At 46.5% G+C, this 21,035-nt stretch overlaps 1 protein-coding gene and 1 pseudogene across 3 annotated transcripts; one reads left to right on the plus strand and one right to left on the minus strand.

The window, feature by feature from the left end:
* The first annotated feature begins 1,930 nt into the window (after window positions 1-1,930).
* LOC123403407 (pentatricopeptide repeat-containing protein At2g17033) lies at window positions 1,931-12,670 on the plus strand. 3 transcript variants are annotated; one of them, XR_006611471.1, is made up of 5 exons: window positions 1,931-2,279; window positions 2,370-3,715; window positions 3,808-3,903; window positions 5,497-5,629; window positions 12,517-12,670. XR_006611471.1 is itself a non-coding variant. In XM_045097342.1 (2 exons), the coding sequence occupies exons 1-2, from the start codon at window positions 2,004-2,006 to the stop codon at window positions 3,555-3,557; spliced, it is 1,464 nt and encodes a 487-aa protein (XP_044953277.1). In that variant the 5' UTR covers window positions 1,963-2,003; the 3' UTR covers window positions 3,558-3,719. The 3 variants fall into 3 exon arrangements, 1 of the variants encoding a protein (XP_044953277.1); XR_006611470.1 differs by lacking the exon at window positions 3,808-3,903 and having other exon boundaries at window positions 1,963-2,279; XM_045097342.1 differs by lacking the exons at window positions 3,808-3,903; window positions 5,497-5,629; window positions 12,517-12,670 and having other exon boundaries at window positions 1,963-2,279; window positions 2,370-3,719.
* Window positions 11,000-20,357, minus strand: LOC123404971 (annotated as a pseudogene).
* Between the last annotated feature and the right edge of the window lie 678 nt (window positions 20,358-21,035).

A 21,035-nucleotide genomic window follows, 5' to 3' on the forward strand; every position in this document is an offset into this window, starting at 1 on the left:
CCCTCCAACCAAACGCACCCTTAGTATCCAACATGCGTAAACATAAAATGCTTACCTATATATGCATTAACATGGATCGTAATCTAAAGTTACCACATGTAAGTTACTTTGATAATTATGTATATTAAATGACAACCAAGCAAGACATGGTTACTCTACACTACCAAGAAAAACCTTATAGGTTGATGCTTAGTAGTGGCGAGGAGTATATGGGTCGTGTTGCTACTAATTAGCAGTATCGTGGGGTATAGACCCCACACTACTACTATGTCGATAGTAGTAGCGTGAGGTATAAACCCCACGCTACTACTAAGTTGTCTCCATCGTGCCCTCACATTGCTACTAAGTGCTCTCTATTATGTTCTCCGGGACATGACATAGTAGTAGCACAGAGTATAAAGTCCGCGCTGCTACTAAATACACAGCTTTTAACAGCTTTGATATCCCCATCTCCTCGATCGAATTCCTCTTATCTCCCATCCCTGTCCATCCTCTCTGCATAGGCTCTCCTATGCCGCTCTTGTCGATGTGTTTCTCCTCCTTCATGGTGTCCAAAGAGGCCGCCGCCCCGCGCCGGCGGCATCCAAGAGCTAGACGGTCTCCCCTCACGCCTCCATGCCACCACGTCGAGCACCTCATCACCGATGATCCCCACTGCTCCCTACATCTCCTTCTTGTCTTCCCCGTTTCTGTTTTTTCCTCTCACCTTCTCGTTTGGCTCACCTCCCATGTCCATGTCGTGCATGTCGCCATGGACATTTTTTTTGATCGGATGGAGTAATACATTTTTTCTATAAGTGCCGTGCTAAACAAGCAATAACCTTCATTAAGCAAAGTGTAAAACACACTACTGCTGCACCAGATTGTGCTTTTTCTATAATCCGATGTCCAAGTATTTTGCGCCTTATCATAGGTACAAATAACAATACCTGAAATTTAAGACATCCACTCGTACGGACACTATCTGAATCTAAATACACCTACAGCTGCCGACATTTCTAAAAACCTATCTACAGAGACAACACCAATCCATCATCATGAGTTCAACTTGAGGCTTTATTAGAAGTAGAGTACCTATTAGAAGTAGAGGACCTGTTAGAGCATGGTTAATAGTATAGCCAACAGCTGGCTATAAGCAGTCTTATAGTTCATCTTATAGCTAGCTTGTACAATAGTTAGCTATAAAAGAGTATTATTTTTATCATATACTTCCTCCGTTTCTAAATATAAAGTGTATTAATTTTAAAAAGAGTCAAACCTTGTCTATGTTTGACCAACTTTATAGCAAAATATATAATAATTTACAATACTAGATATATAAAATATGAAAATATATTTCATGATGAATCTAGTGATAATGATTTGCTATTCTAGACCTTGATATATATTTGTCTACAAACCTGGTCAAAGTTTAAGAAGTTTGACTTTTCAAAAAAATAATACACGTTATATTTAGTAATGGAGGGAGTATGACATACCTTTCATTCTCACAAAGCATCTAGGAGCACGTGCTAGACCTGACTCTTCACGAAGAGTCCGCTTCCTTCTCTTTCATCCAACTCTCGTAAGCACTTTCGTAAGAGCATCTCCAACAGGCGTGTAAAAACTGCTCCGCGCGCTAAAAGATTCATTTTTTGGGCGCCGGACTGCTCCAGCAGAAGCTGCAAAGCGCTGCGCGCGCTAAAAACTTCCGGGCGTGCGCTTAAAAACGCTATCGCGCGCAGCATATTTGGTGCGCCGGCTTGCGCGCGCAGCAAACTCTGAGCGGCTGCAGATGGGACCGCTGTATCGGACTGGATTGGACGCCGCACTAGCGCGCGTCTGTTAGAGATGCTCCGGTCCCCGCGTTTCAAAACTGTTACAGTGACGTGCTAAAATATTTATTGGGCGCAGATTTTTTGCGCTGCCGTTGGAGATGCTCTAAGCACTTGTTTAAAACACATGGTATCCAGATAGATAGATAAGGTACCTTCATTTGTTAACTCGCACAGCTTAGCGCAGCAATGCCGGCGGTGGCGTCACTATCGCCACCGGCGCCGGGGCCGGCCGCATCGCGTCGCCGGAGGTTCTCCCCCGCGTCGGCGTCGCTTCGCCGCGCCGCATCCGGAGGGGGCTCGAGCTGGCGGGGCGAGCGGCGCCTCATGTCGGAGCTGGAGCGCACGGTGACGGCGGGCGCCGCGGAGCGCGTCATCCGCGGCTACGTCGGCACCAAGTCGGAGCGCGCCGCCCTCGCCGCGCTCTCCCGCCTCCTCATGGACTCCGACCCCCTCGCCGTCCCCGTGAGCGCCCGCGCATCCCTGCTTCTCTCCGACTCCTCTCTCTCTCTCTCTCTCTGACCTCGCCGGCGAAATTCTGGATCTTTGCTGCAGTTCTACGAGGCGGTGACCCAGGCCCGGTGGTTCAAGTGGAGCTCGATCCACGCCGCAGCCGTCGCCGCCTTGCTGGAAGCCAACGGCCGCGCCGACGAATCCAGATCCCTCATCGCCGACTCCGCCGGGCGCCTCGAGTCCACCGCTGAGCTGGCCCTCTTCTACTGTGACCTCATGGCGGCCTTCTCCTCGCGCGGGCTGAAGCGCCGGGCCATGGATTTCTACGCGCAGCTCCGGGCGATGCCGACGCCGCTCGCCGGGGGCGGCAAGACCTACATGGCCATGATTAAATCCCTGTGCATGTTGGGCCTCGCCGCCGAGGCCGAGGAGGCGCTGCGGGAGATGGTCGCTCTGGGGTACCAACCTGATGCGTTTCAGTTCGGATTGGTGGCGAAATGCTATGGGAAGGCAGGCCAATTGGCTGAGATGGAGAGGGTGATTGCGTCCATGTCTGAAGCCGGCATCCGCCTGGGCACCGGCGCGGCGAACATTGTCCTCTCGTGCTACAGCGCTTGCCGTGAGCACGGAAAGATGCTAGCGTGGCTGAAGAAGATGCGGAAGCTGCGCGTTGCGCCGACAACCAAAGCCTACAATTTCGTGCTCAACTCGTGCCCGACGGTGGTGTCGATGGCTCGTGAACTGGGCCCTTCGCTCCCGTTGTCGGCAGCGCAGTTGGTGAGGAAGCTCAAGTCTGCATCTCCATGGCCGGCAGAAGTTGAGGTGGTGCAGGAGCTTCTGGCAGCCTCATCAGTGTTGAACAAGGCGATGGTTTGGTCAGAAACTGAGGTGAAGCTGAACCTGCATGGGTTCAGTATAACATCAGCCTATGTGCTGATGCTGCAGTGGGTGGACGCAGTGAGAGGGGGCCGCGCATTGCCATTGGAAGTGTCTGTCGTGTGCGGCGTCGGGAAGCACAGTGACGTCCGAGGCGAGCCCAAAGTGCGGGAGCTGGCACAAGAGGTTCTGAGCCGGATGGGAAGCCCCCTGCGGCTGTCCGCGAGGAACAAAGGCCGGCTCGTGGCGAAGCGAGACAGGGTGAAACAATGGCTGGCCACTGAGTGGACTTCTGTGGTGCCTGAGGACAGCACAGATCAGTCACCCAATGCGAGCAATAAGCAACCATTTTTACCTAAGCTTTTGAGGAAACTCGGGCAGTTTTTTTCCTCCTTTGTGTCGGTTTCCATATGAGTGTCAAGCTGTTCATTGTAGATTAGGAAGTTCAGAGTTGGCATAACATCTTTCTTATGTTGTGTGAATGATACAAGATGGGCTTAGTGCATGAATGTACCTAAACCCATCAGTGCATATTCGACTTGCCTCTCAAGTCCTCAGCCAACTACTTGACGGTAATTGGTTTGCCTTGCTGATTTTTTTTTTCAACTGGTTGCTGGTGTTTAACCCCTGCTTTGATGTGCCTTACTTTATGGTGAAATTGCAGAAACCTATTGAAAATGTCAAGTTTAATTGTTCCTAGTAAGCTCAGTTGGGACTTGGGGTTTTCAAGCTTTGCACAAAAACATTTATTAGATCTCTGGTATGTGCATCATATTTCTGACGTAACTGCATCTTACCAAAAATAATCTAAGCTGATACTATTATTTCTCGAGCTGTAACTGATCTTTGTCAATGTATAACTCCTCACTGTCCTCTTGGAGTAAAACCAGTGCCCGTTCCTCTGGAGTTTTCTAGTTATACAGCCACAAATACATTTTTATATATTATGGGCTAGGCTTAATGTTGGAGATATTGTTACTTGTCTATCAAGTGCTTTGTTTACTTAGGGATATTTGTTGAAGTAGGTCTAATTCATGTGCCAGATGATTTCGCTTCAATTCAGCAGCGAACTGTCTCTTTCAAGGTTGATGGTTGTTCCCTGCACTGACGTAACTGCATCTTACCAAAAATAATCTAAGCTGATACTATTATTTCTCGAGCTGTAACTGATCATTGTCAATGTATAACTCCTCACTGTCCTCTTGGAGTAAAACCAGTGCCCGTTCCTCTGGAGTTTTCTAGTCATACAGCCACAAATACATTTTTATATATTATGGGCTAGGCTTAATGTTGGAGATATTGTTACTTGTCTATCAAGTGCTTTGTTTACTTAGGGATATTTGTTGAAGTAGGTCTAATTCATGTGCCGGATGATTTCGCTTCAATTCAGCAGCGAACTGTCTCTTTCAAGGTTGATGGTTGTTCCCTGCACTGACGTAACTGCATCTTACCAAAAATAATCTAAGCTGATACTATTATTTCTCGAGCTGTAACTGATCATTGTCAATGTATAACTCCTCACTGTCCTCTTGGAGTAAAACCAGTGCCCGTTCCTCTGGAGTTTTCTAGTCATACAGCCACAAATACATTTTTATATATTATGGGCTAGGCTTAATGTTGGAGATATTGTTACTTGTCTATCAAGTGCTTTGTTTACTTAGGGATATTTGTTGAAGTAGGTCTAATTCATGTGCCGGATGATTTCGCTTCAATTCAGCAGCGAACTGTCTCTTTCAAGGTTGATGGTTGTTCCCTGCACTGACGTAACTGCATCTTACCAAAAATAATCTAAGCTGATACTATTATTTCTCGAGCTGTAACTGATCATTGTCAATGTATAACTCCTCACTGTCCTCTTGGAGTAAAACCAGTGCCCGTTCCTCTGGAGTTTTCTAGTTATACAGCCACAAATACATTTTTATATATTATGGGCTAGGCTTAATGTTGGAGATATTGTTACTTGTCTATCAAGTGCTTTGTTTACTTAGGGATATTTGTTGAAGTAGGTCTAATTCATGTGCCGGATGATTTCGCTTCAATTTAGCAGCGAACTGTCTCTTTCAAGGTTGATGGTTGTTCCCTGCACTGAGATTCAGTGCGGGAAGTGTCCTGTGATTAAACAATCAGTATATTACAAAATTGATCATGTAACACTTAGTAGTTGTGTTTTTTCTGTTTTTTATCCTTTTGTATTTTAATGTTTGCTATCAAAAATCTGAAACTGTCAATCTTTGTATACTGAAGCTATGTTTTCACTGGAATTAGTTGTCTTTTCTCAACTCGATATAATATTGCTAAAATGGTCATAATGAAATACCATTTTTGGGACTTAAAAGTTATTTTTGTTTTTCAGGTTGCTGATGCTAAACTTATTCAACAGGATTACAATAATAACTCTACCTCTTGGTGTATAAGACATTGGTGAAGTTAAGGATTTTTATGAAGGGAGGTTCTTCTGGAGCCTTGGGTTAGCTCCAACTTTGGTGGTAAGATGAAATTTCATTGTTTAGTTGTCAATCAGTTATGAAACATGGTACCTGGAATTGAAGTCATTTCCTATCAAACCTGCATATATAGCTCTTTGGTCAGTTGCAAACATAAAGTTTTTGCATGACACTAAACAAGGTACAAACTTTAAGGTTAAGCTGATCTAGGTCAACAACAGAAAATTCCTTTGTGTGTTGGGGGGGGGGGGGGGGGGGGGGATATGGGTTACGATCTCGTTAAGAATTCTTCAGTTTTAAACACCAATGGAATCCTCATATTTCAATTTTTTTTCCCGAGAAACAAAGTGTTTTACTTAGGGTCGCGATATTCACCACACGTGTGGCATGATGGACACCCGACCACACACCATGTGTGGCATACCTAGGAGGCAGCCCATATGGTCATGTGTGGGCGGACATTAGAACTGCCCGCACGTGTGAGTGCATCTACTTCGTGCCACACGCCCAACAACAACTACTCATCCCCAACAACAACAGCTACTTCGTGCCACACGCCCACGTGCCACACACCCACACGTGTGGTCCTGTGTTGCAACATTTTTTTATGTCAACTTTAGTTAACCGGGGGATGGCAACTTTAGTTGTAAAGCATGACTACTTCTTTGTTTTGGTTAACTATAGTTGCCATGTCTAATTAACGGTAGTTGCCACGTGTGGTCAACCCATAGTTGTCATGTATGGTCAACCATAGTTGCCATGTGTAATTAACTAGTTGCCACATGTGGTCCAACCATAGTTGCCATGTATGGTCAACCATAGTTGTAGTGTGTGATTAAATAGTTGCGACATATGCACAACACATGTTGGCCATCTATCACCGTACAAGCGTTGTGTGGGCGAGAGCAGTTCACCCACACGACGTGGACTGGGTGGTGTCCGTGTGGGCGAGGACTGATTCACCCACACGACACAGCTGGCAACTGCGCGCGGCAGGTCGTGTGGGCGAGCGCTCTAACCCCCACACAACACACTACGCCTACGTGACACTCCAATTTCGTTAGAAATCGTCAAGATTCGTGCAAACCAGAACAAACGAAGATTGAGGCGTGTGGATGAAATGTAGAGATGCCACACGTGTGGGTGTTATCATTTGGGTTTACTTAAGGCGCACCGCATAAAAGCCAACGATCGCAGAAATTAGATAGGTTTGAATTAAGTATACTATGTGAAGTAGGAGTAGAAAACAACCATGAGAATAAGGGGACATACATCTTTTGTCCTAGAGGCAGAAGAATCAAATGCAAAGTTGATCATGAGTTTACACTGAATATGAAAAATACTATATTCTACTCCCTCTGTAAAGATATATAAGAGCGTTTAAATCACTAAAGTAGTGATCTAAACGCTCTTATATTTCTTTACGGAGGGAGTAGCTCATAAAAAACATAGCTGTTATTAGAGAAAGCATTATAAGAATCTATTTCCCCAAGGTAATCAGAGCACATAAAAATGTGGTCAACTCATGTAAGCGGAACTACCGTGGATATCTTGCAGACGACATGTACTCTTCTTCCATGCTATACTGCCTGCTAACCAATCCCGCTCCGCATGTTGATGTAGAATTTACCGCAACATCACCACTCGCCTCAAATTCCTTAGGTGGTCGAGCACCTTCCAATCTCAACTCCACTTGTCTCATGGTTGGACGTTCCTCCCCTCTTAGTTTTATACATGCTACCGCGATTCTAGCGATTTCATCAATTCTATTGCCACCCTCACTCATAACTTGAGGATCTAATATTTGCGACAAATTTCTTTCTGCAAATAAGGTAGCAAAATGAGCCACAAGACCAACTCCTTCAGAAGCCATATAGGTAGTGAAGCTAGCTATCCATGTATACGTATACGTACGTGTGTTACTGCTAGAGAAATCAATCAAGCACTCTGTCTGCTTGCTTGCGTGGTAGTTTTGCGTACGTGTACACAGCTACAGAGGGATTTGGTCTAGCAGTTCAAAACCCAACAATTGGTATCTAGAGCCTCGACGATCTACGATGACGGACAACGACGCTGAGTGGGTCAAGTCCGACAAAGGCGGTCCGAAGGCGAACAAGAACGGCGACAAGGTGAAGAAGGGCGGCAAGTCAGCAACGAGTGGTGGAGGAACGAGCGGCGCCAACGTCCAGGCGCATCGCAACATCCCCATCCAGTACCCGATGCTCACCGACGCCAACTATGGCGTGTGGGCGGTGAAGATGAAGATTATTCTCCGAACCCTTCGAGTGTGGCAGGCAATCACGGACGACGACGTCGATGACGAGTCCGACGAAGGTGCCATGGCCGCCATAGCCCAGTCTGTGCCGGATTCCGTGCTGATGACATTGGCGGAGTTCGAGACGGCAAGAGAGGCGTGGAACGCACTCAAGGAGATGAGGATCGGAGAAGATCGCGTCACCAAGGCTCGGGCACAAGTGCTGAAGCGCCAATTTCACAAGTTGCAGATGGAGGAAACTGAATCGGTGAATGACTACGCCATGCGTCTTACTACTTTGGTGGGAGAGATCCGCGCGCTTGGTGCAAAGCTCGATGAGACCGAGATCGTGGAGAAATTTTTCAGTTCTGTCACTGATAAATTCACGTACATCATCGGCACGCTCGAGCAGCTTTACGACATCGACGACATGACCATAACGGAGGCGATCGGACGATTGCGGACATGGGAAGAGAATGCTCATGGCTGTCGGAAAGGCAAAGGAGGAGGTAGTGACCAACTCATGTACTACGGTGGCGAAGGCTCAAGCAACACGAAGGGCGATGGACAAACCGGAAAAGGCAAAGGAAAAGGCAAACCACAAGGTCGTGGTAAGGCGGGCCAATCTAAAGAGCAGAAACCACGGAACTTGGACTTGTCCGAGGTCAAGTGCTATAACTGCAATAAGATGGGTCACTTTGCGAAGGATTGTCCAAAGCCTAACAAGCGGGAGATCAAGGCAAATTTGGCAAAGCAGGAAGACGAAGGTCCAGGTCTTCTGATGGCCGAAGTTTGTGATCTCGCTGAAACGGTGGTTGTAAAACCAAGCCGGAAGGTGCTAATTCATGAGGAAAAAGTGACACCAAAGTTATCCGGTGATCAGAACGTGTCGTGGTATCTCGACACGGGTGCCAGTAACCACATGACGGGGTGCAAGGAGAAATTCCTCGAGCTGGAATACGATGTTGAAGGCTCGGTCAAGTTCGGTGATGGTTCAACTGTGGAGATTTGCGGGCAAGGATCTGTCCTCTTTGAGGGTCTCACAGGCGAACATCGCATACTCACCGGAGTGTACTACATCCCACGGCTGCGCAACAACATCATCTCTATTGGGAAGCTTGACGAGAATGGATGCAAGGTGAATATAGAGAGCGGAGTGATGACGATCTTCGACAACCTCCGAAACGTGCTAGCTCGTGTTAATCGCACACGGAATAGGCTCTATATCCTCAACCTTCATCAATCTCAACCGGAGTGTTGGCTTGCCAAGAGTGATGATGATTCGTGGTTATGGCATGCTAGATTTGGACACGTTAACTTCTACGCCTTGAAGAAGATGTCAAAGATGCAGATGGTATCCGGGATGCCAGTTATCGACCATGTTGATCGAGTATGTGACGGGTGCTTGGTTGGAAAACAGCACCGCAGGCCATTCCCTGCTCAGTCTACCTATCGTGCAAGTGATGCACTCGAGCTGCTCCATGGTGATCTATGTGGCCCTATCACCCCGGCAACTCACGCTGGAAAGAAGTATTTCTTCCTTGTGGTAGACGACTACTCGAGATATATGTGGGTCATTCTCCTACGATCTAAAGATGAGGCGTTTGAAGCGTTCAAGAAATTGAAGGCTGCAACAAAGATGGAACACAAGCTGAAGGTTCGCGCTCTACGGACAGATCGCGGCGGAGAGTTTACGTCGAATGAGTTCAACGACTACTGCGAGAAGATTGGCATAAAGAGGTTCCTCACGGCACCTTACACGCCGCAGCAGAATGGGGTCGTTGAAAGGCGCAATCGAACCGTTGTTGACATGGCAAGGAGTTTACTCAAGAGCAAGAACCTGCCATGGACTTTTTGGGGAGAAGCTGTCTCGACGGCGGTCTATCTTCTCAACCGAGCTCCAACGAAGGCGGTGATCGGCAAGACTCCGTATGAAGCAATTTACGGACGTAAGCCGAATGTGTCTCATCTACGGACATTCGGGTGCGTGGCACATGTGAAGACGGCGGAGCCGCACCTCTCAAAGCTTGCCGATCGTAGCACCAAGATGGTGTTCATCGGATACGAGAGCAGTTCTGGCACCAAGGCATACCGTTTCTACGATCCACAAACCAAGCGTCTACGGATTTCACGCGACGTCGTGTTTGAAGAAAACCAAGCGTGGAATTGGAGCGCCGCAGCCGACGATGCTCCAAACAGTAACATATTTGCAGTTGAATTTCCAACTGATGATGATGCAGGGGAGGATGTCCAGGTGATTGGCAAGACGCCCAACCAAGGTGACCACAATGGTAGTGATCATCATGGTGCCGACACCGACGACGACGCGCATAGGTCGCAAGGAGATAGCGACAACGCCGCGCACGACACAGGCGGAGATCTCGACGACAACATCGACAACGAGGCGCATAGTGACGACGACAATCAAGATGATGGTCACGGTCACGACGACTACGCCGACGACACGGATGTCGATGACACACCAAGGTCTCAGCCGTCTTCCTCAAGTGCATCAACACCGACACAATTTGTGTCGCCTCCTTCGCAAGCCACAACGGACTCCTCAGGGCCTCGTCGCTACAAGACCCTCAAGAAAGTCTACAAGTACACAAAGCCAGTTACGCTCGAGTACTCCGGACTATGTCTGTTCGGAGTTGAGGAGCCGACGAACTTCGTAGAGGCGAGAAAAAGTCCTAGCTGGACGCACGCCATGGATGAGGAGATGAAGGCAATTGAGAGCAATGGCACGTGGACTTTGGTAACCCGACCTCCAAACCAAAAGACGATAGGTTTGAAGTGGGTTTACAAGATAAAGAAGGACACGGAGGGTGCCATTGTGAAGTACAAGGCAAGACTCGTTGCAAAGGGCTACGTTCAACGTCAAGGAGTTGACTATGATGAGGTGTTTGCACCGGTTGCTCGAATCAAGATCAGAGAGAAAAACGAAAAGCAATACAAAAGTTTACCAGGCTCGAGACGAGCCTGTAGCAATACTACATCGATCGGTTTCTCGTTGAGTTACGAATCGCTGCGATCCGCCGGATACGTACGATCGCTAGCTTAGCTAGCTTTGCCAGGAATCCATCCAGGTGCTTGCTAGATTGCTTGCTAGCTTGCACGTACGTTTGTGTAACTCCTGGGTAGTTTTGTTCTACGGTTCAAAAACCAACAAATGGCTTCTTTCTGGTCATCAGCTCAATAAGCATAACACCAAAGCTATAAACATCACTTTTCTCCGTGAGGCGCCATGTGTGCATGTACATCGGGTCCAGATATCCCAGTGTACCTTGCACCATTGTTGTTAGCCCTGATTTGTCCAATGGAATGTACCTTGAAGCTCCAAAGTCTGCCACTTTTGCTGTTAGAGTATCATCCAAAAGTATGTTAGCGGGCTTGACATCTCTATGGATGATAGGTACTGAAGCTGTTGAGTGAAGATGAGCAAGAGATTTGGAGATTTCAGTTGCTATGCGTAGTCTGTCATCCCATGATAATGATCTTGGTCCTTCAACATGAAGGTGATCATAAAGAGTTCCATTGGATATGAATTCATAGACCAACAATGGGACTTCTGTTTCAAGGCAACAACCATATAGTTTTACTACATTCCTATGGTTGATTTGTGATAGGATAGCAACTTCATTAATAAACTCATCGATTTCCCGTTGAACAACCATCTTTGGTTTCTTGATGGCCACAACATGGAGGTCCGATAAAATCCCTTTATATACCGTACCATGTCCACCACCACCAAGTTCACGAGCTTTATCAAAATTGTTTGTTGCCTTCTGTAGCTCTTCCAAGGTAATGATCATTCTCTCTGCAATATCAGCTCTTTGAGATACCAACCGTTGCAACAATTGCCCATGGTTTTGCTCGAAATACTTCTGTTTCAACATTTGTGCCTTCCGATTCTTAAATTTGTTGGAAATATAGTATGCAATGAGAACCAAAAGTATGAGACCTGCCCCACTAGCAACTCCAATGATGATGCTTAAGCCTGAGAAAATAAATACACACAATCATTCATTTTCACCGGTATGCATGTAATGCCATGTGTAAATTGTCTCAGAAAGTGCTTTCATCGCTTTTGATTTTCCTAGGTACTAATAATGGTAGTCTATGGTGGGTTGTATTTAAAAAGTATTGTTGATATCCAAAATAAAATATTGATAAATTGATGACATTTTGGACATTTGAAACGGTCCCAAATATGTATATTTGACCTCTATTTCCTGTAAGTAGATGTTAATAGAAAGCTGCACATTTTATATTTTTAATAACATTTTTGATGAAATAAACCTAATGATACTATTTTGTCCTTACACATCTAAATGTTTTTCTATGGGCAGTCCTAGTGCTCAACCTTGTTCTACATCATAATCATGATAACTGATAATTTTTTGATATGGCACCGTATTTAGTAAAGAAAGACAGAGTTATCATTTCTTAATATAGATATAGCTCTTGTCACCAAAACCAAGATAAAGTATAGTTTTCCTCCCACAAAACACATTAAATAAGCGCTCTTTTGGATAGTATAATGACGATATAATCCATTAGAGGAGTTATTACACATATTTTATGCATATGATATAGAAGTAGTTTAAGATACAATACATATGAGGTAGTTGAATGTGTTAGCATTAATGTACTACTCCCTTGCTATTGGTAGGAAACTAAAGTTGGAGCATTCGCTGCTCACCTTTGATGAATTTGGGGTGGCCACCTGGAGATAAAAGAAAAGGAAGGTGAAATTCAGTAAATTACACTTTCAAAGGAGTAGTACATAATTGATGGAATGATTGCATCAAAAGTACCTATGCATCCGTCTTGAATGTAGGGGTTGCCATGATAGTCGTCACTACACTGGCACGAATAGCCTCTATTTCTGGGTTGGCAATGGCTTTGCTTGCTCTTACAAATATTACGGGCTACCTGATCCCTGTTGCAGTCCGGATGTGAGGAGCTCACGTTGGCTGATAACGAGCCATTATGCAAAGGCAAGACCTCCCACCGGAGAAGAAGAGGAACCTCCACGTAATTTGTGGACATCGTATCATGATCCTGCATCAGTCTGGCAGCAACACCCGGACGGTCGAACCATCCCTCCTCTGCAATGAAAACCATTCCGGGCATCCGTATAGGGCCACGGGGTGCGTTGGCGTTGACCCAATTGAAGCGCAATTTCTTGGGCATTCCATCCATGGACTCAGAGATTCGCGCTTGACAGCATCCCATACCGTAGCAGTACTTGCCACCACTGCTTCCACCATGTAGGTCATCTGTTGGCCACCCCACAGCCCCAATGCGGTTGGCGGTGTCGTTGTGGGAGCAGAAGGAGGCGCATCCACTAATGATGGCAGCCGGGTTACCATGCCCCAGCAGTGTTGCCTGTGTGTTGCATCCCGTGAGGATGAACTCGTTGTCGGTTGACAGGGAATAGGGTGCCTTTTCTGAAAAGAACCGAAGAAATTCACCTAGTGCTGTTTGTTGGATCTGATAATCATTAGGTGTGAACAAGGTGTTTAGCATAAGGTCGGTAGTCCCAATGACGCGCATTGTAGTGTTGGGAAGTGAGATACTGGTAACACGGAATTGGCCGCTGCCAAGGAGCAGCCGCGGGGGGTAATTGGTGGTGTCACACCTGAGCTCGAATCCTGGCCAGTAGCACTTGGACGGGCCAATGCCAAAAGGGTATGGCACCTCCACATCCCCGCATGACCTCATGCAGGTACCTGTTTCAAACACAATTGTTGATCAATTAGAGTGGCGACATCAATATTAAATTAGTAAGTGCCTCACTCATAGTTCGTGACATTTTTTGGCGTATGTTTTTTATCTGTCTTGGTGGCATCATGCGGTAGAGTGGAAGACCAACGGCACAACAGACCCCCTCCCCCAATACTCCCAGCATCACACAACCGATCAATGTCGGCGCATAAGACGCAAAAAACACATGCACATCACACATACACGCAGGTAGGCTCAATGGCTCTACACAACCGGACCACTCAACGTATCAATGCCTGCTGCTGATGATTCTCCAACGCATTGGATTGGTTTCCTTGCTTAGATTTACTGGTTATACTAGCCCACTTATTTTGTGCATGGTGCTTATTCAGAGCATCTCCAACAGCCGCGCTATACTAGCGTCGTGCGGCAAAAAAGGCTAATATAGCGCGCGCGCAACGCAGCGGACAGCTCCAGCGGGCGCGCTAAAACCGCGCGCGCTAAAACGATTTGGACGCGCTGGTCCTAGCCCCATCCCGCGTTGCGTATTTTGGGCGCTCACTTCGGCGCGCGGCAGACTCGAGCGCGCGCGCGAACTCTCCCTTTCTTCCTCCTTTCTCCCGCGCGCCTGCGCCAGCGCCCCGGCCACCATGGACGCGCACACCGGCGCCCCACTGACCCCGCTGTACAGCCGCGACCCCCCCGCCGCAGCCGCCGCCGCCTCCGCCGAAAACCCTAGCACGGCCGCCGCCGGAGCTCCGCCGACCGTCGGCCTCGCGCGCAGCCTCTTCTTGCCGCCGCGGACGACCACGCCGGCGGGTGGCGTCGCGCCGGCGCCGTCCCGTGCCGCCGCTGCACCGTTGGAGCGGAAGAAAGGTAAAACATCCGCGAAGAAGAAGACGACGGACGGCTCCGGCAGCTCGAAGCCGAAGAAGAAGGTTGCAGTGCGCCGGCCGGGCGCGACGTCTACCGAAGCGCCGGCGAGCTCACTCGTTGAGCCGGTGGCAGACGCGCACCACGTGTTTGATGAAATGCCCCCAAGGTGAAAAAATTCCAACTTTAATTTTCTTGTTTTTTTTTCAATGCATCATCATATAGATAGCTTATTTGCATTGTCACAAAACTTTGTAGTCTCAACGATGATGCATACATGTCAACTATGGGTGTTGGGTCCAACAATTCACATTGGTCTCAAACCAATGACATCCATTTGGACGACGATGAGTTTGAGGTGGACGAGGGGGGTGAGGGCATTATCGAGGCGCCGAAAGGAAGAGCGGGCAATTACACCACCAACGATGACAACTTACTATGCAATACTTGGTTGCAAGTGTCGAGGGATCCATCCGTTGGAGGTGATCAAAGTAGAGATGCTTATTGGGGGCGAATGAAAAAACACTTTGATGCTCAGAACGTGAGTGGAATAGACCGCTCCGAGAGATCACTTCGGTCCCGATGGTCGACAATCAACTCGGATTGTCAAAAGTGGGCGGCCGCACAGAAGGCAGTTGACAAGCTTAACCCAAGTGGCACAAATGAGGATGATAGAGTAAGTGGCATCTCATACATGTTCATCATACTTGTTTTTGGTGTGAGAAGTGCTAACTTGTTTTGTTTTTCTTGTAGTACAACATTGCCCAAAACTTGTTCAAAGAAGAGACGAGGACAACCAAGAAGGGCAAGATCAAGAAAGGAAAAAATCTTTACCTTGCCTCATTGCTACGAAGTGTTGAAGGATGATGAGAAATGGAAGAAGCGTGAAGATTTGGATGATTTGCATTTGAGCAACAAACGCAAGCGCACAATTGAGTTGAATGATGATGATGAGGAGGATGATGCATCAACGGATGACGGCAAGAGAAGCCCCACACCCAACTCGGTTTCATACTCGAAACCAAAACGACCGGATGGGTGCAAGAAGGACAAAACCGAAAAGAAGAAGAGGAAAGGAGATGATGAGCTCACAAATGCTATGGAAGCTATTGTGAAGGCAAGAAAAGAAGCCAACGAGGTGAGGAAAATGGCAAGGAACCAAGATGCCGCGGCCGAGGAGAGGAGGTTGGCGGCCGAGGAGAGGAGGGTGGCCGCCGAGGAGAGGAAAATGGCATTGGAGGAGAGGAAGGTGGGCATGGAGGAGCGAGCTAAGTTGTTGGAATGAGAAAAGCACTTGTTCTTCTTGGACACATCTTTGTTCAATGATGCGCAAAAGGAATATGTCAAACTTGCCCGTGAAGAAGTGTTGATTCAAAAAAGAGCCATGATCCGCACAATGGGTGGCGGTGGCCTTGGCGGCATGGGTGGCGGCGGGATCGGCGCCATGGGAGGCATGGGCCTCGGCGCCATGGGAGCCATGGGTGGCGGTGTCCTTGGCGGCATGGGTGGCGGTGGCTTCGGCGCCATGGGTGGCTTTGGAGCACCCTCCAACGCTATGGGAGGCATGGGTGGCATGAGTTTTGCTTCTCTCATGGGCGGCATGGGTGCACCTCCGGCCATGGGTGGAATGTCTTTCGATGTGCCTCACACACATACCCATGAAAATGCCGTTGAAGATCTTGCCAAGACCGTCGGAGCTACGCGTGATGCGGTGCGTGATGAGGTTAGGGAGGAAGATTCATCTTCGAAGGCGGAAGAATCGTCTTCGGAAGAAGAGGAAGACGACGAGGAAGATGATTGATGTGTTATTATATGTCTTCAACTTTGTTGGATGAACTTGTATTTTTAACTTGGTTTGCATTTTGAACTTGGTTGGATGAACTTGTGGGGATGACCATCTACTTGTTTGTATTAAATTTCGCATGTTATTGCATTTTGATGAATGTTTCACATTGCATTTTGGGCGTTGCAGCGGCGCGCGCTGCATTTTTGCGCGCTGCTGGAGCGGAGCGCGCGCTGCATTTTATAGCTACTGCTGGAGCCAACGCTGCGCGACGCGCAAAACCAGTTGACCAGCGCGCGACAAACTCGTTTTTTAGGCGCGCGCGAAGCGCGCCTGTTGGAGATGCTCTCCGGAAGGAATACCAATCTCACGGGAACATATCCCTTAAACTCCTTTGGAAAGTTGCATGGTCGTCCCTGGTTATATAAGTATCTTTATCTTGAATCTTTCTTATTTGCTCATTCAATCTGATGGTCAGGTTAACAATGTAATTACTTGGAAGCTCCGTTTTCTGAACATGATTCTCTTTTGAAATTTTGCAAACTAGCAACACTACTTCAAAATCTTGATAAATTTAGACACCCAATGAGGTTAGCCATGAAAAGACGATTTGAAAGACAAATGCAATTATGGTCTGGGGTGCCACAACAACTATCATGGGGCAAACTATGAATGCATCTATTTCTCTATGTTTATCCGGAGTACTATTGGAAAATCTGTGTTTTATGAAGCACACATAAAATCACTAGGGCTCAATAATAAATACTTCCTCCGTCCCATAGTATAAGATGTTATTGCATCCAATATACTCACATATTAGATGTAATAACATCTTATATTATGGGACAGAGGGAGTAACAATTATTGCACTACTTGTTTGTTCATCCAATAATATATTGTTATGTTACTAAAAAAATTAATGCCTTTGAATTGTGTTCAGAAGCATTTCCTTATTCTGGAACTATATCTATTATTGTGGTTATCATCGTACTGTGCTTTCTAGCATGCTTTTCTTCAGTGTACAGAATCAAGAAAGAAATAGCAAACTACAAACACTGATATTCCAGTTATGTGAGCCTGCACTTCCTGAGTATACCACAAAAGAAAATAATATGCATATACTGGTATAACTCAGTTACTTTTATTTTGTATTGCACACAAAATAATATGAATAGAAGGGTTTTCGATGGCATTACTATACGTCTATACCTCCAGCGGTAGTCGTGATCACAAACGTTCAGCTTGTGTTTTTTTTTATGACATCTGAAGGTAGCCTCCCCTCCTATTTGCTAAAAAAGGGGCCTTCCATCTAAAAAAGAGGGTGCCTTTGATTATATTGCACATATTTTTCCTAAACCAAAGCTTGGTATCGCTCTGCCTTTTTTTTCTTTCCTCATATGAGTATTGTTAGTACTATATGCATATCCATGTAGTCTTTTGTAAATACCTCATTGTATAAGTTTTTTTTATATATATTTCTTGTATATGCACATGTATACATATTAACTTTGGCCTCATAGAAATACAAATTGCATATTTTCTAACATGGTATTAGAGTCTAATGCCTTAAGTTCCAGTCTTGGCTTTTGCAATTTATTTAAAAATTGTTGTTGTCCCATCTGTGTCCGTGTATAGGACTTTTGAGCCATTCCTTCGAGTATACTCACGTGTTAACTTCCTGCACCACACGTAAGAGGGGTGTTGAAGTATGCAGGGGTGTTGAAGTATGCGTGCATCGTGTAGCCCTTTCGAACAGTTCAAATTTTTGGTTGTGTTGGCTAGTGTATAAAGCTTAAATGATGAGTCAGTTTGTTTCTGCTCCTGCTTCGGTTCACTACAGTTATCCCCTTCGTGTTTTTTGATATCTTTGTAGTCATCTTCCTGTTTTTTGATATCTTTGAGACACGATCTCTCATGTGAGGTTCTTTCACGCTCCAGTTTATTACCACTTCAGGCCTATCAAATGATATGTGGGCTTTCTATTTACTATATTTTCTTGGTGGCTCCCTCATTGCCTAGAAGACGATGAAACAGATTGCAACTTCCTATTCGAGTATAGAGACTGAGTTTGGAGCTATGATTCTTTTGACGACAGAAGTGATTTGGTTATGGTACTTGCTTTAACAGTTTGGTGTTTCTGTCACCACACCTACTCCGCTCTTGTTTGACAGTATATGTGCTATTACCAGTGCTTGCGATCTTGTGAGGTATGAGTTCATCAAGTATATTGATGTTGATGTTTCTTTTGTGTGAGCTGATTGGGTTAGGTTATTGCTTTTTAGTATGTGCTTTTAAGTTACAATTGTTGGATTTCTTTACGAAGGGCTAAACTAGAGCACAACATGGTTTCTATCTTTCTAAATCAGTATTGTTGATCAAACATGAGTTTGAGGGGGCGGGGAATGTTAAAGTACTATATATACTTATGTAGCATTTTGTAGGGTTTTTTTTGCACTTGTACATGTATATATAATGACCTTTGGCCAAACAAAGAATACAAATTGCATATTTCCTAACAAATACTCCTTCCATATCAAAATAAATGTTACAAATTTAGTATTAAGTTAATATAATTTTTTTACTAGATCAGTGACGCTTATTTCGAGACAGAGGGAGTATAGGCTATGATGATGATCGGGGAGTTATTATTTAATTCTGTATTGGCAAGGCCAAAGCAGCAATAATGTGTGAGGGTGTGAGAACGGGATATGAGATTAGGAGTAGAAAATTTGTCATAAAAGGGAGTGTCTTCGAGTAGAAAACTTATCTTCAATCTTTACCTATGGTGGCGATTGTAGTGTTGACGCACCCACCAGGTATGGTGTGGTCGCCAGTGGTTCCTAGCGGACACCGGCACGAGAAGGATCCTTCCGTATTGATGCATTCGCCGTAGCATTGAGTGAGTTCTAGTGGCCACTCGCACTCATTGTCATCTACATATATCCAAGGGTTAATTAGTTAATTGATCCTAAAATGTACTCCTAAGTATCGATCGAACTAACCAGGAGATGTACTGAGTGGCGAGTGCAAAAGTTTCAATCAATATTTCTTTTCGAAATTTGTGTTTTTCAAAACGTTTTTAATTATTCCATACTCACTGCAGGTGTACTTAGTATAAAGCGGGGGCACTTGCCTTTGCATCCATCGACGAGGTAGGGATTGCCGTCGTAACCTTCATTGCAGGTGCAAACATAGCCTCCTGTTCTTGTACCCTCGGTAGTTTCGCTGTGGTTGCTCTTGCAGACGCTGGTGTTGGGTTGGCCAACAATATCCCACGTAAGCCGAACAGGAGCTGCCATCGCCTCCTTTGCCACGGGCCGGCCTGTCTGTAGCAGATCGTTTGAGGTCGAGCTGTTATCAAACCACCTATTGTCCGCGACAAACACACGCACGGGTAAGTGCTCCAGGTCCGTGCTCCGGTTCCAACCGCCCATCCGTGTAAGCTGCACATCGTATTTTGACGTGCCGGCGTCGCTGCTGTCGTAGTCGGTCGGCACGATGATGTCGGAGCGGCAACAGCCTGTGCCGCCGGAGCATCGCAGGGCCACGCCGCTTTCATCGGGTTGAGCCTCGTCTGCTGTGTCATCGCAGAGCGAGGTGCAGCTGGCCATGGTGACGTTGCCGCTCTTCACTGTCGCCTGAACATTGCAGCCTGTCAAGATGAGCTCGCTGCCGCTGTCAAGCGCGTATGGCGCGTCGATCGTAAGACAGCGGCTGAACATGCCGTTCCCGTTGCCGTCGGCATCGATCTCGAGCTTTATGGCACCGTTGTGTTGCGCATGAAAAAGGGGGAACACGTCGATCTCGACGACTTGGAGGGTGCCGTCGGGGTCGAGCAGCAGCCGTGGCCGTGAACCGGCGGTGTTGTCGCAGGTGAGGTTGAAGCCCGGCAGGTAGCAGCTGGTGTCCGCGCCGAGGCCGAACGGGTACGGCACCTCCACGTCGCCGCAGGACGTGACGCAGTCGGGCATGCCGATCGGCGGGCTTGGATCAGCTGCTGCTCCTCCTCCTCCTCCAGCGGACAACAACGATGCCAGCATCAGAAGTAGTGACGCTATAGCTACCGCAGAGAAGGTGCTTTGCGCCATTGCTCTGGATGGACGCATGGATGATGAATGGTGGATCGGTCGAGCTAGCGCACACAATTCTTTTATGAGGAAAAGAAATAGGGTGTATGATGCCTTATCAGTTATCAATGAGGCATTCAGATTCAGGCCTGCAATCATGCATGCGCGACTGCAACACGCGGTACCACTGCATGACTAAGACAAAGACCAAGACCAAGACTCACTATGCAGTGACATGTGGTACGTCAGTTAATTAATTGTTATGAATACCTACGTATGGACCATCAGTTAATTTCCACGTGACCCACTGCTGCGCGTCTGCTTCAAACAGTAATTGATTCTGTTTTGTGGGGAGCTGCTTTTAATTCGGATACAACAGTTTGTTTGTCGGTCGAGTCCGAGAAAGACAGTGTATGTGAATGCCTCGGTTTCCAGTGACGGCGGAGAACTTCCGTTGATGCGGGTCGCCTTAGTAGGAGTACGGCGCAAAACTTCCGTTGATGTGGGTCGCCTTAGTAGGAGTAACGTAGGTAGTAACATACATGTCACATAGACAAAAAATAATAATATAACAAGTAGTAACATACATGTCACATAGACAAAAAATAATAATATAACAAGTAATTAAAGCAGAGAGAGATAAATGAAATATCCCTTTTGTTTTTATTTACAGCGTATAGTAGTTTTTTCTCGGGTCAAACTTTCTAAACTTTAACCAAGTTTATACAAAAAATATTA

Source organism: Hordeum vulgare, chromosome 6H, assembly GCF_904849725.1.
Source record: "Hordeum vulgare subsp. vulgare chromosome 6H, MorexV3_pseudomolecules_assembly, whole genome shotgun sequence".
NCBI lineage: Eukaryota > Viridiplantae > Streptophyta > Magnoliopsida > Poales > Poaceae > Hordeum > Hordeum vulgare.